At 35.4% G+C, this 26,026-nt stretch overlaps 1 protein-coding gene across 1 annotated transcript; it reads right to left on the reverse strand.

Annotated features, from left to right (window-relative positions):
• Nucleotides 1–384: 384 nt before the first annotated feature.
• Nucleotides 385–21,821, reverse strand: CRISP1 (cysteine rich secretory protein 1; the record flags this gene model as incomplete). Its single annotated transcript, XM_080917461.1, has 8 exons — nt 385–512; nt 5,290–5,378; nt 6,871–6,968; nt 10,984–11,132; nt 12,490–12,580; nt 15,235–15,369; nt 17,442–17,518; nt 21,797–21,821. 8 exons carry the CDS (start codon nt 21,819–21,821, stop codon nt 385–387), a joined length of 792 nt encoding a protein of 263 aa, XP_080773587.1.
• Between the last annotated feature and the right edge of the window lie 4,205 nt (nt 21,822–26,026).

Genomic DNA, 26,026 nt, shown 5'->3' on the forward strand with positions numbered 1-26,026 from the left:
AGGGTTGTAGAAGCAATGGGGACATTAGGAAAGGGGTTAAGTAAAAAAAAAAAGTTTTACTGCAAGTTACAGATTAAGAACCCATTCATTAGTTGGATCATGTCAACGTACATACCACAAATCACATGTATTAAATTGAGACAAGAGTTTGACTTGCCCTTTCATTAAACAAGGAAGTTTAAAGCTGTGTCACTACATGGCAGGGGGCAGAGTCTTGATGAAATCTATTGATATCTACAAATGATGGCTAAAAATTAGAGTCTTGAGCATACATTTAAAAAACAAATGGCATTCAGTAGAAGGACTTACAGTGCATTACATTGAGGTGAAAGAAATGATCCTGAAAACACCCTTTTACTGTACAGCATAGTAACAAACAAAGGGTTATTTTATTTCCGTTTTACACAGACAGGAAGCTTTGCAGAATGGCTGCACTGCTGGATGTGAGCATCCATGAAGTTTTACTTGATTGTCACAGTTCTTATATTCATCATAATAAACGCAGGGGTTAGCTGGGGAAAAAAGAATGACATGCAGTATTGTGCTTAAAACAGTTGTGACCATGGAGGAAAGACATCATCTTCCTAAGAGGTCAAAAGAAATGTTCTATATAATAGATTAACTAGATTAAAGTGAGGTTATTAGGTCTGAATGAGAAACAATTAACATGTTGAATCAGGTCCTCTTGAAGTAAAGGAAAGAATGCTTGTCATGCTATGAAGCTCTTTTATTCAATCTCTCTCTTTTTGTCTTCTTCTTTTCTTAGGTTGGCAATACTACAACTGAATAGACTGAAAACGAAAGATGAGTAATCTTTTCAGTTACTCTGGCTTTTTGAGAATAGTATTGCCATGACAATAATGATAAACTCCTGACATCGTAGTTATTTTTAAATGTGTTTGAAGATTATCATTGAGCGATATAACTTTTTATTAATTAACTTCTTTATTTACTTTATATCTCAGTATCTGTCCCACTCTCCTACCTACTTTCCACTGATTCTCCCTACTCTCCCTTTCCCTGTCCCTTTCTCCTCTGAAAGGATGGAGGTCTCCCTTGAGGATCACTGGACTCTGGCATATCAAGTCTCTGCAGGATTAAGCACATCCTCTCCCACTGAAATCAGACAAGGCAGCTCAGCTGTGGGAACAATATCAAGAAACAAGCAACTGATTTAGGGACAGCCCGTGCTCCAGTTGTTAGAGGACCTGCATTAAGACCAAACTATACATTGGCTATGAATGTTCAGGAGCCTAGGTCCAGCCCATCCTCAATCTCTGGTTGGTGGTTCAGTCTCTGGGAGCCCCAAGGGTTCAGGCTAGTTGTCTTTGTTGGTCTTCCTGTGGAGTCCCTGTCTCCTTTGTGGCCTGCAATGCTTCTTCCTACTCTTCCACAGGACTCCACAAGCTCCATGTTTTAAAGAAGAAGAAGAAAAAGAAAGAAAAGAAAAAATACCCACCAGCCAAGTCTTTCCAAAAACATGTTGATTCCAGCGGCTAATCTGGCGTGAAAATACCATCACAGGAAATTCATCAGCTAAGCGATCTCAGTACTTGGTTTTATTGTGTGAAAATAGGGAAAATGTTCTAACTAATTAAAGAATTGCCATCATAGCCCCTTCCTCAACCTAAAGAAATACAGGATAAAGAGAGATCTTCCTGCTTTCGAGACAAAGAGTTAAGTCTGGGCTGTAGACTCAGAGACCTTTTCCAAACTCATCAAAAAATAATATTCAGTATTGGGAATTTTCTAGCATTTATCTCCAAATCACTGCTCATGAACTAATCCTCTAGCTCTGTGTCAGTCAGATTATTATAAACTTTCTCCAACATCCCTCTGAGATGGAAAAGACACCATCCACTCTTCTACACAAAGTAATTACATCCAAGTACAGAAAAGTCAGGTTGGCCCTCCATGTCTGACTTAACACATTTTCAAAATTGGAACTTGAAAGGAGATTCTCAAAGCAGTGTCCTGATACATTTCATGCTCCTCTGCTCAGGAAAACAGGAACTTGAACATTTTTTCAATGTGAAAAGAAAGAAACCATGAGCCAGGAATTCTGTACTTGATAATGTTATTTCAGAAATGAAGGAAAGATAAATAAAAAATAAAAAAATGAGGTCAAAGGGAAGTTTTAACCATGCCTGTCTTTAAAAAAGAAATGCTACAAATAATTTTTTAAGCTGAACAAATTTGACTCTATAATAAACATTGGGAAGCCTGAGAAGTATACCAGAATTGAACCCACAAAGCTATGGCCACTTGTTCTTTGACAAAGCAGCTAAAAACATTTAATGAAAAAAAGGACAGACTCTTCAACAAATAGTGCTGATCCAACTGGCAGTCAGCATACAAAAGAATGCAAATCAATCCTTTTCTATCTCCTCGTATAAAGCTCAAGTCCAAGTGGATCAATGATCTCCACATAAAACTAGGTACACTGAAACTAATAGAACAGAAAGTTGGGAAGAACTTAGAACACATAGGCACAGGGGAAAATTTCCTGAACAGAACACCAATGACTTATGCTCTAAGATTGAGAATCAACAAATGGGACCTCAAGAAATTGCAAAGTTTCTTTAAGGCAAAGGACACTATCAAAAGGAAAAACCTACAACAAAGAGACTGGAAAAAGATCTTTACCAATCTTACATTTGATGGAGGTTTAGTATCCAATAAATACAAAGAACTCAAAAAGTTAAGCTCTAGAGAATCTAATAATCATATTAAAAACAAAAAATTCTCAGTTGAGAAATATCGAATGGCTGGGAAACATCTAAGAAAATGCTCAACATCCTTAGTTATTAGGGAAATGCAAATCAAAACAACCCTGAGATTCACATTATACCAGTTAGAATGGCTAAGATTAAAAACTCAGGTGACAGCAGATTCTGCTGAGGATGTGGAGAAAAAGGAACACTCCTACAATGTTGGTGGGATTGTAAACTGGTACAACCACTCTGAAAATAAGTCTGGCAGTTCCTTAGAAAATTGGACATAGTACTACCCCAGGACCCAGCTAAATCACTACTGGACATACACACAAAAGATCCTCCAGCATCTAACTTGGACATATGAAATCCATCATGTTTATAGCAGCCTTATTTATAATAGCCAGAAGCTGGAAAGAACCAGATGTCCTTAAACAGAGGAATGGCTACAGAAATTGTGGTTTATATACACAATGGAGTGCTACTCAGGTATTAAAAAAACAATGAGTTCATGAAATTCTTAGACAAATGGCTGGAACTCTCACACAAGAACACTCATGGTACTTGTACTCTTATAAGCAGGTACAATTCCAAAAAGCTTAAATACTCAAGAAGCAACTCACACAACTTATGAAGCTCAAAGAGAAGGAATCCCAGTAGATGGATGCCTCAGTACTTCTTAGAAGAGAGAACAAAATGCTAAAGGGAGGAAATAAAGGAACAAAAAGAGGAGCAGGGATTGGAGAAAAGATCATCCAGAGACTGCCTCACCAGGAAATCCTCTCCATATGCAGCCACTAAACCCATGCACTATTGCTGATACCAAGAAGTGCTTACTGGCAGGAACATGATATGGATGCCTCCTCAGAGGCACTGCCAGAATCATCTTTGTATAAAGGAGGATGCTTGCATCTAACCATCAGACTGAACATAAGAACCCCAATGAAGAAGCTAGAGAAACGACTAAAGGAGCTGACAGGGTCTGCAACCCCACGGGAAAAACAAAATTATCAACTAACCAAACCCACCAAAGCTCCCAAGGACTAAACCACCAACCAATGAGTTTGCATGGAGAGACCCAGGGCAGCAGAACATTCTCTGGCATCAATTGGAAGAGAGGTCATTTTCCTAGGTTAGGGGAATGCCAAGGTGCTGAGGTGGGAGAGGGTAATTGGGAGAGGGAGCACCTTTATGGAAGCAATAGGAGGGGAGGGGGATGGGATTGTGGGAAAGGGATAACATCTGAAATGTAAATGCAGAGAATTTCTAATAAAATTTTTTGTGGGTTATTAATAACTGTGAAATCAGTTTCCTGAAATAAAGACATTCACATTTTTCCTGGTGGCAGGAGGAAGAAGTGGAAAATCCCTCTAGAATGTATCAGAGACCAGGGATGTGAGAGACTCTTGGGACTCAAAGTGAAGGACCTTTAGTGAAATGCCCTAAGGTGGGCAGAAAGAACTCCAGCAAAAAGACAGGCTATAAAGTAGAGGGATGGGGTTTCCATCCCATAGTCAAAATTTTTGACTTAAGATTGTTCCTGTCTAGAAGATCTGCATGGAAAAAAATGAAAGAAAGACAGTCCAGAGACCAGTCCAATTTAGGATCTATTTCAAGGGAAGGATCCAAGATCTGATGCTATTACCGGTGCTAGAATGTGCTTACAGACAAGTAACTAGCATGTTATTTCTCTGACGGGGCCAAAAAGCAGCTGACTGAGACACAGACAGATATACATCTAGACAACTAAAGTCTGAGACCCCAGTGTTTGAGTTAAGGGAAGGCGAGAAGAAGCTGAGGAGGAGGGCAACCCCATAGGAAGACAAACAGCCTCAAGCAATCCTGATTCTTGAGATCTAACAGACACTGAGCCACCAACCAGGCACCATACATGAACTGGTTCAAAACCCCAGACATATATCCAGCAGAGGACTGTCTTTTATCTCCTGTCAGTGGGAAAAGATTCACCCAAACCTCCAGAGACGTGAGCCACAGGGAGTGGGAAGGAATGGTGTGGGGAGGGACATCCTCTTAAAGACAAGAGGAGGAGGAATAGGATGAGAAACTCTGGAATAGGGGAGACACAGAGGAAGGTAATGCCTGGATTGTAAAAAAAATAAATAAATAAAATAAAATAAAAGCAATAATAAAAAAAAAATCCACACTGATATCTTACAGGCAAGTTGAGGGTTATGGGACAGCAAGCATTTCTCAAAGACTTAAATGAATAGTTTGTAGTCAGCAATAAGGTATCTCAGAAAGTGTCTGGGAAAAGCAGCCACTCTTATTTTAATGTTTTAAATAGGCTGCCTCTAATTCATAATTTCAAACATCTGGATGGGAAGTTGAGTTTTCATTTCTAGAGATTCTAATTCTGCCCTCCAGTGATAAAGTCAAAGTTTGAAACTCTGGCTGTGAAGGGAAGGGCAGAAATAATATAGATATATCTTGGTGTAATATTAAGATAAAATCATAGAAGTATAGAGCATGGGTTAGAGCTTCACTTAAAGTTTGTGTTCCCCATGTCAATAAGCCAACTTCAGATAATATAAATCGAACAACAAAGACAACTCACTGCACAGTCCTTCATCACAATCATGTGGACAGTCTTCACATGGTGAGCCCTCTTTATAAGGCATGTTTAATGTTTCCTGACTATTTCCCCTTTAAAAAAGAAAAGAAGTAGACATGTAATAAAAACAATCACTGGAAATCATTTACAGCCAATTCAAAAGATGGGTTGTTTAAGCATATTTGCAAGCAGAACTAATGTTCACAAGGGTTATGTGGTCTAGATTTATGTGCCTTTGCTCTCATCCACTTGCAGTTCTGTTTAAGTGCACTGGCGCCCATGGATGTCCAGGGCCATGTGCTAACAGGGCTCCAGATATTTGCACAGTCAAATCAGGTATGTGTGGAATTAGGGAGTTACATTTTTTTTAAGCTTTAATCAATGTCTTGGGAAAGTGTTGTGGAAAATATAGCGCTTAGGGAAAATGGAACACAATTAATTAGCATCTACTACCTCATTTTACACCAGTAATACAAAGCATGACATGTTGTGTCCTCTAAACTATCGACATAAGTTACAAAAGCACAGAAGCATTAAAAAAAAAAAAAAAAAAAAAGAAAGTACTTTGTGTGGGAAAGCATATAGAAGAAAATCATAGGTATGAAATATTTGAAATTTCAGAAAATGCAAAAATTCTTGACTATCAATATCAAAATATTCTTTAGATAATATGCAGTACTTAATGCTACTTTTAAAGTTACATAAATGCATTTTCTAGTACAAGAATGCACATCTGCTCTCCTTGACACAAGTGGGGTGGGGTATATGGTCTAGATTATGAGACTAATACCTGTGATGGTAACTTTTAGAATATGCACATTTAACACATTTCAAAAGTTTTTATTTTAGTTTGTGTGTGTATTTTGTGTATGCACATGTTAGCATGCATGCAAAATATATGTACACGTGTGTGTGTGTGTGTGTGTGTGTGTGTGTGTGTGTGTGTGTGTGTTTATAGGAGTCAGTGGAAGCCTGGTGAGACCATAAAAGTCCTTGAAGCTGGGCAATTCTGAGACTCCAGTTCTTAGTTGCTTGAAATAATTCTTTTTTTTTCCTTACAACTTTATTTTTTTTTAAAGAGAGATACATGTAGATATTTTTAAAAAACTTTTTGGTATAAAAGTATATGAATATATTTTTGTCAGTACTTGAATTTTTTAAAGGTTTGATAGTGTGCATTGAAACAGGTTCTTTGAATCACTGAGCCATCTCCCCAGTGCCACATAAATTGCATTTCTAAAGGATGTGCACAAGTCAAGGTTGGGATCCAAAAGCCAAGCACAGGGAGTAACATTTGCCTGTACATCCTTTCTTAGCCCCACCCAGTTCGACTTCACTTCCCTGTGTGATAACACTTTCCAGTGAAAGACTAGAGTCCCCAGAAAATTGTCCAAATGTGTGTATCTCTAATAATTATTTAATAAATACATGATGAAAATGAAGCATTTGGGGTTTATTTGTGACACTTTGCTAACTAACTAGGTAAACAATACAGAACATTCACTTATAATATTTAAAACATTAGACAAGGTTATTGTAGGAAGATGACACATTTAGAAAGAATAATAAACTGGGATTACATACTCATGACAATAGTGACACACATAGAGGTATGTAGCTGCCTTTTGCTTGCGGCATGATGCAACGTCACAGCCAATGAGGTAGGAAGAGGCCCAGACCATCTGCAAAGATCAGAGATGACTTGATGACAGATTTTCATGTTCCCTAATGATTGCAACATCAGCACCATTATCGTTATTATATGTAACCATGCAGAAGTGATGGCTCACTGGTTACAAGATCTTGCTTCTCTTTTACTGGACATGGCAGTAACTTCACCATCCACCTACATAACATCTCTAAATTCAGATCCAGGATATCCAAGGCCTTCTTATTAGCTCTATGGTCACACACACACACACACACACACACACACACACACACACACAGGTTAATCTTAAGAAAAAAGTAATCGTGTTTCAAGTTTTCATTCTGCTTGGCTTATCCAGAAGGCAGACATATAAACAACTCATGTGTTTATGTCATCTTAGTGGAACAAGAATCCTGTTATATGAATTCCCACTGAAAACAAGGATTGGCATTATCTACTCAGCTCATCCTCTCTATGACAAACCTGTGTAGTGAATATGCTAATAAGATAAAGCTTATTTCTGTAAGACTCAACCCATGAAAAGTATTTTCTCACTTGTCAAGCATAGAGTATAATACTCCAATAGTTTTTAGTTCAAATTAACCAAACTTAAATTACATGTCTGAACTTCTAAGCTGGGAAATAATGTTGTTTATTTGTTTGTTTGTTTGTTTGATCAGGTTTGTTTTGTTTTGGTTTTGGTTTATCAGTTTATTTTTCTCCTCTGAAAGATGTATATAATAATGCTGCCAAGTATATGCTGCACTTGTATAGTGAGGGTTAAATATTATAATGCACTTGTATAGTGAGGGTTAAATATTAAAATGTTTAAAAGGATGAAGAAAGAAATAAGGGTGAGGAAATGGAGCCCATTGTCTTCAGCAACCTGGGTAGGAGCCTTGATAGAATTTCCATCAGCCAACACTAAACTCTTTAACCAGGCTGTTTATCATCATCATCATCATCATCATCATCATCATCATCATCATCATCATCATCATCATCATCATCATCACCATCATCATCCTCTCCTCCTCTTTTTTCCTCCTTCTCCTTTTTCTTTCTATCATAGTGTTTTTATCTGATTTTGTAAAGTATTACTTTCTCTTCACAACTTTCCTAGGTGCAGGCCTTCCTCCACACTATGCAGCATTTAAGTGTTTGTGAGGAATGAGAATATGCTTTCGCCAAGTCTGTGGCTCCACCCACTATGCAAGCTTTGGGTGATGCAACTCAGTGATAGCAATGTTTTCTGCTCATTCTTTCCCCTAAACCTGTCTTTGCCTTATGAAATGTTCTTAACCTCTGAATGATATAGAACATATTCTTAGAAAAACTTGCAATAAAATGCAGTAGAATATCTATTTTGTTATATTTTCACTGTATATCAATTATTGTTAAAAGTAGTGAGTGCGATTCTTTCATTTATTCAGTCTGTATCTAAGAAACAGTACAAATAATGTGAAAAACTAATAGTAATGAATTCTTATGAGTCTACAGATAATGACAGCATGTTTCTCTGAAGCAGAAGCAAATAACGTTTATTTGGTTTTATAGATTTTGAGATTATAAAAATTGCACAGCATTTGCATTTTCCTCTTCTATTTTTCTTTCTCTAGAGCCTCTTATATAAGTCTCCTACTTTGTTTCAAATTCATTGCCTCTCTTAGTATTAATTGATCTTTCTTACATGTATATAATTTTTTATACATGCTCTAGCATCTTTGGCAAATGGGAGAAGTCACTCTTATGAACTTATCTGATATGGTACTGAATACTTTGGATTAAAGAAAAAGTCCATGGGATAAATTGCAGCACAAGATTGACAGAGCCAAAGTCATTATAACAGGAGAAAAGATTCATGTTGACTTTTGTATGGATGGGTTATAAGACTGAGGTTACATCATCATAGTTGTGACTGTTTTACTTTCTTGGGTTCTTTTTTTAATCCACTGACATCATTAATCAGTGGATTGAACTGTTAAGTTATAAGGCATCTTGGATTTTTTTGTACATACCATTTCTTTTCTGTGCATTAATCTTGAAAGAAAATATGTTTTGTTGATGCTTATTTAACAATTCTGTGAATGCATAAATGACTGATTATTTTGACTTATAACTTCAGGAACTTTTGACACCAATCGTAACTAAGACTCACTTCATGTAAGTTATGAGACTCAGCAGTGAATACTTCTGAGTATTCTGCTTTGTGGACAATCACTATTTCTATTGTTTTCCATTTTAAATATTTAAATGTTCTTTCTTCTACTATGTTTTTATTACTTTAAGTTTAGAGATTCAAGGATTGTCTTTAAAATTAACTTAGACTCTAGATGATATGCAAATGATTATTCAAACTTTTAATCAAACTAAGTCAATTCTTATCTATTGCATCCACTGATTGCTTCCTGCATTTTAAATAATTTGTAAATTTTACTGAGTAATACCATCACTTTGTCAACGTTGTGAACACTTTCTCTATTTTTATTAATCATTGTCTGGCTTTCTCTACCCCTAAGACTGAATGAATAAGAAGAAAATTAAGTTAAACAAATTGTTCTGTTTAAAAAGCACAATAACAATAAACTACTTAGAATCTTTAGCAAGGAGCCTTAAATAGTTCAAGGGGAGATTTGCAGGACATCAACTGAATTAAAATAGATCTGATTAAAGTAGATCTGATGTGGTTTGAAACTGATACAGTTAGCTGGACAGTGTCAGGTTTGAAACATTTTAGCTATCAGTTGTTTGTTTTGAAAAAATGTCAATGTTCAACAGATACAGGATACATGTTCAACATGTTTAGAGCTGTTAGAGAAATTTAATCAACATTTCAGTACAATTCTATGTCGCTGCTCTCAGGATGATTGTCCTGTAGAAAATTCAAAGGAGAAATGTTTGTGATGATGTGGGAGAAGAAGGACTCTTGAATTGTCCCGGTGGAAGTATAAACTGAGCATCCTCTATGGAAATCAGTATGGAGATACTTAATTAATGAGAATGAGAACCTCCATAAGTTTTATAATTTCTGGATGTATATATGAATACAATACAGATATGCACACTTGTCTTTACCATGGTATCATTCTCAATAAACAAGCCAGCCTTGGTGTCCGTTACCAGAAGAAAATGTTAGAAACATACAAGAGAGTTTTACAAATACTAAGAACAATAAAATATGCCATTTGCAGGAAAGTATATAGAGCTGTGGATCTTTTTATTGAATGAATATGGATACTCTCAAGTCAAGGATCAGATTTTCTCTCACATATGAAGTCTGTGTGTTAAAAGGAAAAAAATAGACATAGCACTAGAGGGACCATTAGGATAATGAATGTGGAAATAGAACAGGGGAAAAATAGTAAACAAAAGGAGTGAGTAAAATCAGCACATACATGCATGTATAAAATCTCATAAGAAAACTACTTTATACAATTAATATATGCTAATAACAAAGATAAATGGGCTGGGGAAATAATCACTTGACAAAATATTTACCTTTTCCCCATGAGAACCATAGTACATCACTTCAATGCCTATATAAAGAATCTGGCAGCTGTGTTAGCCATTTGTAATTTTACTGCTTGCCTTTTATTTTAATTTAATCATAAAAACACAGAGAATAAAAAATCTTTACTGGAAACATCACACATGAGCCCCATATCTATAACACTTTGCCTCTCTCTCGTCCAACTTCTTCCATTAGCTTCTTTTTCCTTCCTTCATCCTTACTATTATATGCATATCTAGATATGTATACAAATACATTTTATATCCAACCTACTGAGTCCCTTTCACTTGCTCATATATTCAAGGCTGACACCATCGTTATATAAGTAATTTTTGATCTCCTATACTTCAACTTAAAGTATAAGACTCAGGTGGAATTTCCCCTGTTGGTACTTTCAAGTCAAGCAGTGTTAACATTGTTGTGGACACAATCCAGCAACTATAAGATAGGATTTCAAGAGTCATTTTCCATAGGCCTGAGAAGAGAACCAGCACTTATCTTTACCCACACATGTGTCTAGAAGGACAGAGATTACCTGAGTGTAGTGATCAGTTTTAATGTCATCATCTGTGGATGGCCACTCTCCATATTTGAAGTATTTGGACTCATTGTACCAGATTTCAATTACTTTTGACCAGGAAGAGGGATAATACCCCATATACATATTTTCTCCACAGAATGTATCTGAAATGAGGCAAAAAAATTACTGGATAATATTTTTATATAAATTAGAACACAGAGGTTCTCATTTTATTTAGCAAATATCTTAATGAACACATAGGCATTGTTTTAAAACAGAAAATAGACTCTCTCTCTCTCTCTCTCTCTCTCTCTCTCTCTCTCTCTCTCTCTCTCTCTCTCCTCTCTCTCTCTTTCATCTGTTTTGCTAAATAAATATTGTGCTCAAGTCTGGTGAGTAATGGCAATGACCAATGATGAGAAAGCTTTAAAATCATGAGTGCAGATATCTCAACCCCTCTCTTCTATCAGGTCACAGACGATGGTGAAAGTTTGTATGGGCACGTAGAAGCTGTAAGTTAATGAGCTCTGGAGTTAAAAGCAATTACAGAGAGGGTATACACTCTTAAAAGATGTCATATACATTTGTCATACATGCTTTAAGAAGAGTATGGTATTGAAGAATAATCTGTCTTTCTCTAGAACACAAACACAGTCCCATTATTCAACACCATAGAATAAGAGTGCCAATAATCTGTAGGCATAAAGTTGTATTTGTATTTCTTAAAGCTAGTTCAGAAGAAAGCATTCCTAAAAAGAAAACATCATTCAGAGGCTGCCTCACCTAGGGATCCTGCCCATATGCAGCCACCAAACTGAAGCACTATTGCTGATGCCAAGTAGTGCTTAATCATAAAAACATGATATGGATGACTCCTCAGAGGCTCTGCCAGAACCATACTGATACAGTCGAGGATGCTTGCAGCTAACTGAACAGAGGAACCCCAATGAAGGAGCTAGAGAAAGGACTGAAGGAGCTGAAAGGGGTTACAACCTCATGGGAAGAACATTATCAACCAACTAAATTCTACAGAATGCCCATGGACTAAAACACCAATCATTGAGCACACATGGAGAGACCCATGGCTCCAGTTGCATATGTAGCAGAGGATAACATTGTCTGGTATCAATGGGAGGAGAGGCCTTGGGTTCAGGGAAGGTACATTTTCCGAGTGTAGGAAAATGCCAATGCACTGAGGTGGAAAGGGTGATTGGGAGAGGTAGCACCATCATGGAATCAAGTGGAGGGGAAAAGGGATAACATTTGAAGGGTAAATACAAAGAAAATCCAATTAAATAATTTACAAATGTTATGTAATTCTGTGGGATGCACTAAATATTGGGTAGTAGTTATTTAGTTTATATGACAAAACATAGCCTATTTTTGAGCACTCAAAATTGTTTATCTGGGTAGTTCTATAGTTTCTCATGTCTCTGTGCCTCAAAAGTAAGGGCACAGAGATTTCATCCCAGTGTTGGAAAAACAATTTAATACAAGTTGAGTCTTACAGACCATACATACTTGGTAGCCTCCTCTCAATTGAGTCACTTTCTGATTTGTCACAGTACCTCGCCAGGATTCGAGCATTTTCTGCAGCCGCTGAACTCCACCTCTATGAGGAAAAAAAAATACCCAGAAACACAATGAAATTGGCTTAAGATTCTTGGTTTCTGTTTAAAAACAAATGTAGGATTGGTTACATCTTACATCTTTTCTTGTGGAAATTGAACTTTTACATGGTAACATTTTTCTCAAATATTCTTTTAGGAACAAAAAAAAAAAAAAAAAAAAAAAAAAAAAAAAAAAAAAAAAAGCCAAGTGTGTAATTTTTATCAGTTTCCTGTGATATGAAAACTTAAAATTAGTTTGCAACTTTCAGACCATATCTTGTTTCTTAGAATTTAGGTAATGAGATTTAGGAAAACAGATCACAATCAGAAAGCTAACTCAATAACTAGTCAACTGCTTTTCCTCCATGCTGGCTAGTTTTTGTCAAGTCAATACAAGCTAGAGTCACCTGGATAGAGAGGAATTATCTTCTTCATAGTTGGGTGCATGTCTTGGGAGTATTTTCTTGATCAGTGATTTTATGTGGTTCTGGTGATAGAGGAAAACAGACTGGTGTGCAGGATTATGGAAAATAGCCAGAAAGAGGCAATCTTTTATGGCTTCTTCTAGACCTTGCCTTGATTTTACTCAACAATATATTGTGATTTGGAATTGGAGTCCAAATAAACCTGTCTTCTGTATGTTCCCTTAGGTCAGTGTTTCATCAGGACAACAGAGATGTAAACAAACAAACAAAAAAACAAAGTCCTGTCTTGTCAATTCACCCATTCCAGTCCCAGCTTCTGTTAAAAAAATATAAAAAAAAAATCAACAACAACAACAACAACAACAAAAAGATGCAGCAGTTATGCCAAAAGCTTTGTTCAGAGGGCAGTCCTTAAAATAAATCACTGATATTGTAAGTCTCAGAATGTGTGCTCAGCACACAAATGACTTCTGTGAAGGCAAGCAGGGGCCTATATTCCTGCCTCTAATAATGATTAAAACAACGAAGGAGTTAAAGTTCCTAGATGCTGTTACTAACCATATTCTTCTACTCTTGTAGTAAATCAAAGGGGACAGCAATATTTTCTGTGTGCGACAATTTTATTTACTATTTTAGTTTTGAATGCTATTGGTGTTTTGCCTGCATGTGTGTCTGTGTGAGTGTGTGGGATCCCCTGAAACAGGAGCTACAGACAATTGGTTGTGAACTGCCACATGTGTGTTGGAAATCGAACCTGGGTTCTTTATAAAAGCAGCCAGGCTCTTACCTACTGAAAGAACTCTCCAGCAAAAAACCAAAATTTTAAACCTTTGGGAGTCACACAGCAGAGAATTTGAATCGGTTAATTGAGAATATTCTGTACTCTCTGTGTGAGTGGGATACGTGTAGTATGTACCCAGTTGAAGCATTGTGCTATAAATCACTCAGAAATACCTACATGGGAATAATGGTGACATTCCGACAATTCTACAGCCAGCACCATCATAGTCCCTATGTGTTACACTATCAGCCACAATTATAGAAGTTACTTGCTTTACTCACAGACTTCTGTTCAAACTAAGAAGGTAAGGACAATTACAACTCTTTTTTTGGACTCATTTTCCTTTGCTTCTGTGTTTTGAGCTTGGTGTTCTAATCACATTTTTAGAAAACACTAAGTACATTGGACTTAATAACAGGAAATAACATTGGAATTATTGTCATTACTCTGTAGAGTAAAAGTCAATTTTTCTCTGCCTGGTTGTAAACAGATAATTACTGTATGTGTATTTGTTGCCATCTAGTGGCCAATGTCTTGAATTACTCTTCTGCAGATGTCCCCTCGAACGAAGAAGGATTTAGAATAAAACAGATTATATTCTTGAGACTCCTCAAAATGGAAATAATATTAGTGCAAATTAAACAAGTTAAATTACTTTTAAAAATTATAAGAATAAATTTTCTGGAGTTCACCAACCTCCTGGGTTGGATCTGAACACCCTCTGCCTCAGTCTTGGATTCTATCTGAATACTGGGAATGTAGTTGTGAATCACTACTATTAAAGAGTGTCCTGTCAATTAGGATCACCATCTGGGTCAGTATTTTCTAACTATCCTAATGGTGTGACCCTTTAGTACAGTTCCTCTTGTACTGGTGACTGCTAATAATAAAGCTACTGTTTCTATTTCAAAACTGTAATTTTGTTACTATTATAAACCATAATGCATATTTGATATATGACCCCCAAAGCGACTAAAACCCATAGATTAAAAATGACTGCTCTAGGGCCTCTATTGCTGTCTGAACTCCATCACTCTTGACTCTCCTGAGCCCACGAATGATGGCCAAGGTCCCTAAATATGTCTTTAATAGAACCCATCAGTTATTGCATTGCCAAGGTCAGATCCCTAAATTTCTATGGAACACAATGAAATGTATTACTAATATTTATTTTAAATCTGTCTAATTCTTAGCTATGAATTTGGACATCCTGATTCTCACATATGTGTCACATGTATGAAGTCACCTAAGACTGATTTGGGGCTCAGTCAGAATCATTGATTTTTCATGTACATGGGAGACTTATTTACATCCTCTTAGACTAAGTTTTTTCTGCTGCTGTGTCATAGAATTTTGTGATGACCAAACACAGTAGAAAGGACAAAGTAGCAATGCAGAAAATACCACCAATGTCCCTTGCATCTCCACTGATGCTGTGCTTTAGACTTACCATTTTCAGCATGTTCCTGGCCGGCGGGGACACTTTCCTCCTGAAGTCATTATGTTTATTGACAATTTCATTCTGTGGTCCAGTTTGTGATTCTGTGAGCAGTTTATTATAGAGAGCTCTTTCTGGTTTGAGAAGCTACCAGAAAATTGCTAATTAATATCAATTCTTTGAAGTCACATGAAGTCTGTAGCATACGAATCTATAGCGATGTAAAATTAGAACTTACAGTGCACAAACAAGAATTTTCAGTAACAAGGAATTATTAATATTCAAGTTTTAAGAATTTCTATATTTTGGGGTTGAAAACAGTACACAAATTATACTGTTCCTAGAATTTTGTCAAATTTATGATTCAGACTTAGAGTCAAGTAGACATTCTTGTTGTTGAACAATAGAAATCACAAAGGCCATGCCTGATCTCTTGTTTACTCTGCCTTAGCTCATTCTCTACAGAGATGCTGAAAGCAGTGTCTGTGCCAGACACATTAATAATGTGAGTCCTCATCAAAGCATGTGTGTGTGTATGTGTGTGTGTGTGAGAGAGAGAGAGAGAGAGAGAGAGAGAGAGAGAGAGAGAGAGAGAGAGAGAGAGAACCATAATTGAGAGTGTATCTTGAGCATGTGACTAAGTATTCTTTTCAGGCTCCAGGTTTATATCTCTTTTTGTTTATATCTAAAAACTCCATGAATTTTTTAAAACAAGTGGGTACACTAAAAAGCAAAAGGAAAATTCAAACTCATATTGGAGCTTTGGTTGTATGACTCTTTATACAAAAATCATATACATTTTACTGTGTAACTCATTAAGAAGAAAAAATGTTTTCTGAAATATCTGTGTTTGCATTAGTTGCAACAAGGGGTCTCTGTGTATGTATACTTTATAAGACATATACTTCCCAAAATTTCTTTGAACAGTTATCAAAAATTATATGTAATTTGAGTAGCATGTATTTCTTTTTTAGATACCACCAGATTGTTGAGATAAATTTAAGAATGTTCAGCATCCAGCGTGGTGCCTTGACCAAGCAGATGTCATTCAGGTCAAGAGAGGGCATTCCCTTTGAAACCTCTACAGACACCAAACTCTTTCCCAGGAGCATGCTCACAGGCTAGTTTTCTCTGCCACAGCTCTAATCTACAGTAAAGAAAAAATTGGAGACTAACAAGAATTCAGAGACTTACTACTCTCTGAATTTCCTTTCAATGAAAAGCATAACATTTGCCTCTCTGTTCATACCCAAATATTTACAACTTCTATAATAAAACAATAAAGAAATGTCTTTTTTCTAATATTCTATTCCATTTACTTTTATGAAAATTGTATCTCCTATGTAATTTCATCTTATGAACTCAGATTTCTTTAATCAATCCAATGGTCTGACATCCACATACCTGCCTGGAAACCTCAGATGTCATATTTCCCTATTAATTTTCCTCTGAACTTTGTTAATGCTGATACTTTATTTCATTTGTGTTCCAAAATTTGGATGATGTATCCTAGACTACCAGGTCACAGAGGCACATGTGGATTTCTAACTACAATCTTAAAATCAAAATGAATATACTTCAGTTGAATACATGGATATGTGGGAAGAAATGAAATAATAACTGCATTTGTCTATTTTCTTCTATCTAGTCATGACAACATGAATAAATTATAAAGAAGTTCTTAACTATGCTTTTATTATGTTTTTCCTCCATCTCTTCTCTCCTTTATCACATTTTTTTTGCTAGCATGCCCTCCTTTATTTATTTTTTATTGGTTATAGAAAGGACATAGACTTGGGCCCAATGAGTTAAAATGAAAATTGAATTTTAAGCCTCATCAATTCTATTTATCAAACTGGACAGTTAGCTTAGGCCTTATATTCTTTGGTTGTATCCTCACTTCTGCTGTATTTATAGGAATGGTTAAGAGCAATGACTGCTCTTCCAGATGTTCTGAATTCAATTCCCAGGCTCACAAACATCTGTAAAGGGATCCAATCTCTCTTCTGTTGTGTGTAGAGACAGCTACATTGGAATCATATACTTAAAATAAATAAATAATTCTTTTTATAAAATGGAATAGGATGTGTTTAGCTGTTATCATTAAGTGAAGTATGTGACTAAGTGAGACATCCTTCTTCCTACATCTACATTTCATCAAAGCGTTAATGGGTATCCTCAAATTATAAGTAGTTATCTAACATATAATCTTTACGTACTCTGATAGTCACAACAGGAACCAAGACAGTAAAAGTAGCAGCAACAAAAAACAATGAGATGTGTTTTCTTGCCATACCTGAAAAATATAAGTAACAGATTTTTAGATTATGATTAAACTGGAGAAAACTATTTTCATGGAAACCTTGAACTACTTTTACATTGTTAGTCTTAAGGGAACATGAAAATAAAGTTCAGTATTATGTATTCCTTAGCTAAGGGGATTCAGAAAATAATACACAGTTAATTTAAATAATATGGGCACAAAATGTGAATTCCTTAATTTCCAGAGACTGAATATACAAAACTGTGTGTTAATAAGGAATTAAAATAGCAGATGGCAATTAGGTTGTTCATCAAGTGATTAAAGATAAAAGAGATTATGCTACATTTTCTTCGTTGATTTAAGTTAATCCCAAAGGTGCCTAATTGTAAAAGAAAATGTCAAGAGACAACATATGTAGCATATAACATGAGATAGACTTCTTCGGCCATGTTTTATTTGAAAGAGTACACGGAAGGCAGGTGATCCTGTTATACTAACTTATGTGTGTGACTTAAAGATACTCTGAACATTTCTACTACTTGGCTAAGAATAATTGTCCTTGGGCTGTAAGAAAATCAATATTAATTGTTCTTTATTCTTAGTTAATACAGTTAATACATTCTAAGACTAACAGGGTGGCACTCTTTCAAACAACCTATCATGTATATCTCTATAAGCCTACAATCTTTTATAGAAATATCCAAACTTGAAAAGCAACCTAATCAGTTTATGAAGAATTGAATAGTAAACAGAAGTAATTATGCTTGTTTCCATAATCACATGAGAGTCCTATCATTGCTCTCAGATGTCCCATATCCTCTGAAAAAATGTGTAACACGAGGGATGCTTTAATAAATAAACCATGTAGCATTGCTCCATTTTTCCCTCAACTCCATTATCTTCAGCCCCATTTTTTCCAGTCTCTCCCCATCCACACAATTCAACACATGCAAGGGGAGATGGGGATCTAATAAACAAGGATAGCAGAGTCAGTAACAACAAGCTCAGGGCATTGCTCTGACCAAGACAGTGAAACAATGCACCAGAGCTGCCATGAAGAAAATAACATTCAAGCCAGCCATTTGATTTTCTTATAGTTCTGTCCAGCTCTGCTCCAAACACCCGTTTTTTATCTATATAGTGAATTAGACCTACACTATTTTGTACTGTTTACCTCTTTCCTATTTTACCCCCTTACCAGTTTTTATTTTCCTTTCCTCTCTTATTACTATTCTAACATAAACTCCCTCCCTCCCTCTACTTCCATCTAAGAATCTGACAGTATCTACTTTTCTCATCTCTACTGCTTTGCTACTCTTCTATTCTTTTCTATTTATCACCTCAATAGCTAACCTGATCATAGACATGAGGGCCTTTTATTCCTTTAATCATTCAGTACTTAACAAGTGTCTGCTTCATAGTTACCCATGTCTAAATAGTAACTTGCTGCAAACATTACGTAGTCCAGAGAGACAGAGTAGAGATAGAGTCAGGAGGTAAGAATATTACTTGAACAGATGAAAACATCACCGCAACTTCAATACAACCAAGGATCTACTGAAAACTGAAAACACATTTGCTCAAATAAGAGGAGAAGCCTGCAAAACAATAACAACAACAACAACAACAATAACAAAAACAAACAAAAGAACAAAAAAATGTTTAGCACAGAATGCTACATTCTACTTACAAGCCTAATAACTTGATTGTGAAGGCATACAATATACTATAAATTGTCTTTAATTAATGATAAGGGGAAATGTTGGAAAACATATCTTACCACATAAAGAATAACTAAATGTTAGTGTATGTGTGTGTGTGTGCACCTGTGTGCAAATGTTCATATAAACATTTTTAGATATAATTTAGCTGTCACAAATAAATTGAAAAATCTTTGCTTTATGTAGCAAGCATGAAGGATTGAACACTATAATATGTACACGTGACATATTATCTGTGAACAATAGACATGAATCACAAAAAAAACCCTCCTAATCTGACCTCTGGTAAATGATCATAGCCCCACTGGTGTCAGGCTGGATTATGACTAATTTAGCACATTGGTCTCACACCAAGAACTTTGGTTTAGCAAAGATTAGTTTGATGGGACAGAAGGGAAGAGATCTGCTAAGAAAGAAATCTCATCTTAAAACTGCCTTTGGCTTCAGAGCTTGTGGACAGATAGAATATCTTCACTCATGTTAAAGCTACTTAAAGAATGTAGAGGATCAACTTAGGTTGTTGAAAGCTCAAATAGCACTTAGAGCAATACAGTTTAAACAGAAATATACTGTTAATTATCTGACTATCAGGAATGCATTAAGTATTTTAGAATGAAGAGAATTCATTTAATTGTGAGAAGATTGTTATTAGTCTAGATATGAGTTTATGAGGTTATAGACTGTGGATCTCTTGGGCTGTGCTGATAGACACAACTCAAAATCAGGAGCCAAAGGGGATAGTGAAGGATCTAAAAGCGGTTGTGGTTTCAGCCAGAAATAGAACTTTGCATCAGCAAAGATGCCAGAGTAAATATAAGGGTTAGCTAGCATGAATCAGAAGGTGAATAAGGCTTGGAGGAAAAATGGTCTCAGAGTAAAGGCCTAGTAGGTCAAGTCTGAGCATTGTGCACTAGATCGCAGAGACATGGTGTAATCTATGGACTGACCAGGGCTGAGCATCCAGAGTATCTTGCATAGATCTCCATCGTTCGCAGGCTGCAAATCTGCAAACAAAGCTGACTTTATATCTGAGATGCTAACTAGTAGTGTGAACTCAGTTAAATCAGAGCAAAGGAGAATAATAAACTTAGTATTTCTTTTTGAACACACATATTTTGTCCAATATGTGCAATTTTGGTCAGTATTTTTTAATTGAACAACTTTATTTTAAAAAACAAAGATAAATGTACAGATTTTAAAAGCAGTTTTGCATAAAATTATATGAATACATTTTTGTCAGTACTTGATTTTTTTTAAAGGTTTAATAGATTGCCTTAAAATCTTACTAGTTACAATGAGCATAAAGTATATGTAAAACAATATTTTTTAAAAAATGAAAAATTTCCAAACTTAAAATCCTGACTACATAAATTTATTGTTTAATTTTAAGCTTGTACAAATGGACTATGAATAATTAAAAGTTAATGTTTAGTGGGAGGAAAGATAGAGGATGTGGGAAAAAGCAGAGGAGGATCAAGCAATGCCCTATGGCAAGCCTTCAAGAACACTTTCTCATCTTGGAATTGTTAGACCATGATTTCTCATAATCAACTTAAGTGGAGAACACGCTCTTCCTTGCCTTGCCTGAATAACTGATAAAACAAACCTTGCCAGAAGCTCATTTCTAACCTTTAGTCTTCTTTACTTTGACAAATACTTAACCTGAACATTCAGCAGACTATAGGAAGGTGGACAAAACACAGTAGTCCAGCTTGGTCACTTTGTATCACCTGAATTAACTTTACAACAATCAACACATACACTAAATCTTTCTAATACCCTAGTAGGTTCCCCATACACTGTTGTGTCTACAGGCCCCAAATAAAACAGCATCCTGATCTTCATGCATTGTTTTAATCAGTACTTAGCCTTTCTAAATTTGGAATATGTATATCACAATGCCAGATTCTCTGCTAATATGCCAACATTCATGGTGCATGAGAAGACATTTGCATTTGTCAACAGCTATGTAGAAGTCCATCACATAACAAGATTCTATGATACAATGTATCCATCTTACTATTCAAAGTTACTTTGATTTTTTTAGTTGGGATTTTAGTAAAAGTTTATATGAATATTTTACCAATACATCTTTTGGTACAAACTTCATGTTCCTTTTTGTGAGGGTGAACTTTATAACCTAAAGTGGAACTATTGGGCTATATAAGTGCCTTTGTTTCTTTCAGTAAATTTTAATGATTTGTAGTAAATTTGTGCTCTTTTATTTTAATTTTTTCTTGGTTATTCTTTATATTTACATTTCAAATGTTATCCTCTTCCTCCCCCATTCACATCCCTCCTCCCCTTCCACTTGCTTCCATGATGGTGCTCCTTATCACAATCACCCTCTCCACCTCAGTGCCTTGGCATTTCCCTACACTCGGAAAATCTACCTTCCCTGGACCAAAGGCCTCTCCTCCCATTGATGCCAGACAATGCTATCCTCTGCTATGTATGGAACTGGAACCATGGGTCTTTCCATGTGTGCTCACTGGTTGGTGGTTTAGTCCCTGGGAGTTCTGGAGGGTTTGGTTAATTGATAATGTTGTTTTTCCCATGAGGTAAAGAAATTCCTGCTTAGTATCCTTACCTGCTATTTGTTCTTGTTTGTTCATAATGCAATTTTATTAGAATCTTAACTTGTATATATACCATGACTAATAATACTGAGTATATTTTAATGTTTTATCAGACACTAGGAACCAACTTTTGATAGTCCTTACTCAGTATTTTGGTCTATTTTTACAGTTACTTCATTGTAACATTCAAATTGGTTTGTGTGAATTAGCCATGTGTTCTGGATAAGCTTTTAAAATGTATCAGTTTTTATTAGCTTGTGGCTTATTTTTAAGCTCCCCCCTTTTTCTTTTTTTCTCATTTTTGCTAGTTCTTCGCGAATTTCATACAATATGTTTTCCCTTCACTAACTCCTTCCAGACTCATCCGTTTGTTTTTCCTTAAGGACCCAACTTTGTATCCTATTTTTTTTGTTTGTTTGTATGTATTTTAACCCCATGAGGCACAATTTGTGCTGGTCACATATTCTTGAACATGTGATCTCGCATTAAAGTCTGATCAACCTATCAGAGATCATATCTTTTAAGAAAACGAAATATCTGCTTTTTAGAAAACATTATTTGCCAACTATGGGTGGAACTTCATATCCATTTTCTTTATCTGTGTTGGCAGTTTGTCTCACTTGAACGTGCTTTTAGTACCATGACTTGTGCATTCTGTCACAAGTCCTGTAAGTTTATATCTACAGTATCCCTGTTATTTCCAGAAGACGGTTATCTTATACACAATGTCTCTGGTTCATATAATTATTTCATCTTCCTCCTCAATAATCTCTAGCCTTAAAAGGGTTTATACAACATAGCTGTGCCATATCTGTATATCTTTTTTAGCAAATATTTTCAAGGTAGATATTAAGTTTTAGTTTAACTTACTATAGTGAAGGCTGCGTTTGTCTGTCTCTGTGTGTATGAATGTCTGACACTGTTTAGTTATCTGAATAGACAAATTATGGAATAATTTTTCTTCTGTATATTGATCCTACCTTTATTAAATATTGAAGAAGAGCCAAGCATGAAAACTTGCACTATTAAAAATTAAAACTTACTGCACGGTTGGACATGGACAGCATTGGTGTCATAAGGTCACAAAAATTGATCAAGGAGATATTATAGGATACAAAAGCAAACTTATCCATATTATCATCTGATTTAAAATAAAGGCTAACATGAAATCGAATAAAAAAACCACTGAAATATCAGACACAAAACTAATGATTTTTGAACTCTCACATTTTAAACAAAATTGTTTTGCACATGCCATATGTTTAATGGTAAATAATGTGTTGTTTATTGCAGATTACACTTATTTGTCATAAATCTACACTAGGTTTGATATTAACCTACTACATGAGTGTGTAGTTATATCTCTTGAAATAAATGATGATTTTTTGCTTTCCCCTTTTAACTTTTGTGTTAGATTTATTTCATCATCTTTGGTACACTACAAAAATAGACAGGTACCCAAAAACAGTATGGAAGATACACTGAATGCAATATTTTTCTAAACCAGAGAACAGAAGTAGAATACACACACAGACAAACACACAACAGGAAAAACAAGTAGAAGAGAAAGTACCACAAGAGGAATGAGAAGGAGAAGACACAGAGAAAAGACACTGCTGAGGGAGGCTGGGAAATGTGTGACTTTTCAGACTATCAGATCTCTAAAGAAGATAGCAATGCTTTGAAGAAATATAGAAGAACAGCACCTAGAAGATCTGAGGAAAGGAATTTGAACAACTAAAAGTTACCCTCCTTCTGCAAGACCACAATTAATTCTGTAGATTGCTTTTCTCATGTAAAGTAAAAGTGTTTCTCCTACTATGCAAACAATGATTCATGATTCTCCAGGATAGACTTCAGATGTAAAATATATGCAGAATTGTTGTTCCTCTGATAACTTCTTATTTTGACCATAGTTTCAGATGGATTCAGATAAAGTAAAATGTGTTCAGACTCCACTATTTCACAGTTGGATGCTTTATACTTCTAGTGGAGATACAAACTAGTCCAGCCTCTCTGAAAGTCAATTTGTAGTATTCTCAAAAATCTAAAAATGAGTTTATCATATGACACAACTACATCACTCCTGAGTATTTACCGAAAGAACTTCATCAATATATTTTAGAGACATTTGTAAATACAATGTTTCTCCTATCTATATACAAATAAATATAAAACTACATAATCAAATTATTTTTTAGCCAGAAAGAAGAACATCATCATGTCTTTCAAATGGGAATGGAAGCAATTCTAGATAATTATATTAAATGAGTTAAGGCAATTTCATATGACAAGTGCTACATCTTTTCTTTTCTTGTGATTCCTTAATATACTATAGATACATAAAATCATGTACAGATACATGACATACAAGTATCAGTAAAACTGTCTATTATGATAATAGATTAATTAAAGGGGAAAGAAGTATGAGGGAAGGGAATATATCCAATATATATACATATATAAAATATAAAACTTAAGTAAAGATTACCAAATTGGTGCTAACTGATTTTACTTCAGTAGTTTATGAAAATGAACTCAACAAGTAACATTATTTTGGACAGAATGTATTGATCATAAATCCTATTAAAATTGCAGAAATGGTAGACCTTTGCTTTTAGGTCATGTCAACATTAATAGACTTCACATGTAATGGATTTTTATAGCAATGCTGTTAAATTGTTAAGTATATATTTTCTTTAGCATTAAATAGACCGAAATACTTTGTGTAACTTACCCACATCCACGTAGCTCTTAAAATTGTGTGCTCCTATGAACCAGGTATTTTTACTGTGTACTAATAATTTAAATGACATTTCACAAAGACAATCTGCTTAATGATGCAGTCAGTACAAGGAGAATGGCTTCAGCAGATCAAGGAACAGCAGCAGATATACTTAATGAAAACAGCATGTTCACAACAAAACTATAGCTCATAGATTTCATGTCAGGATCATGGGCATATTTCTATAACACAAATGACATATACAGCTTTATCAGTGTTCATCTGTACAATGTTCAAATTCTACACAAGTTTCCAGGGTCTCCTAATACCTTTTTGGTGCACCCAAACTCTAAGTTACACTTGCCCCAAGGAGTAGAAGAGTGGACACCGAATAGTCGTGGGAGATGCAGAGGCTACAGGAAAGGTGACATCGGGAATAATCAAGGAGAGACTGTTTTGACTTCTCATTGCACTATCAACAAAACAAAACAATAATAAATAGAATACTAGTTTTCACTCTGCACAGTAACTCACTCCACCTAAGCATGAGACAAAAGGGTGATTTTGATTTTAAGCAGAACCATGGCTACAGATTGAGATCCTAGCTCACTCAATCATAAATCAATTGATTAGAGTTAAAGCCAGCTATGGTAGCACACAGCTTTAGTCTCAAATAAGATTGAGTCCAGCCTAATCTACATAGTAAGCTCCTGGAAAGTGAGAACCTGTCTCAAAATAATAATAATAATAATAATAATAATAATAATAATAATAATTTAAAAGAAATTTGGTTTGCATTTGCAACTGCCCTGGCAATGAGAGGCTTTTCCTTTTTGAAGACAACTGAGCTGCAGGATTCATTGAATCACAAAAGAGAAAGATTCCTGAAAGTCTCAGTAGTGGGAAAGAAAATAAAAATATTTTGCCAGTTTTATTTCACTCTTTAATTGGAAAACAAATATTTACTTAGGTGTGTGTGGGGTAGAAATATGTCTGTTTATGTGTATATATACTTGTGTTAACATGTGTGTACACTTATGTTTGCATGTGAGTAGAGGCCAGAGGTCAAAGATCAATGTAAGGTACTGTTTTAATTGCTCCACACCTTATTTTTTTGAGATGAGTTTTCTCACTGAGATTAGAATATACTACAAGGCCAGCAAATCCCAGAACTCCTCCTGACCTCATATCCCCAGAGTGAGGATTCAAACAGAGTGTAACCATCCCAAAATGGGTGTTCAGTATCGGATTAGATTCTGGTCCTAATATGTGTATGGCAAAGACTTTACCTACTGCATCTTTTCTCAATTCTTTTATTAAAATTTCAGCGTTAAGTATATTCTTTCTGCATGTTTGGCAGAGTGTGAAATCTACTGTGTTTTTTTTTCTTAAAAAAGAAAAGTGCTTGGTGCTTAGTGCTTGTAGTGCATTAATGAGACAATACTATCTTACTCTAGTTGAGATGTTTCAAAGATGCTGAGAAAGCTAGTCTACTCGCACAAGGATCTTGGTGTTT

This window comes from Micromys minutus, assembly GCF_963924665.1.
Source record: "Micromys minutus genome assembly, chromosome: 5".
NCBI classification, from domain to species: Eukaryota; Metazoa; Chordata; class Mammalia; order Rodentia; family Muridae; genus Micromys; species Micromys minutus.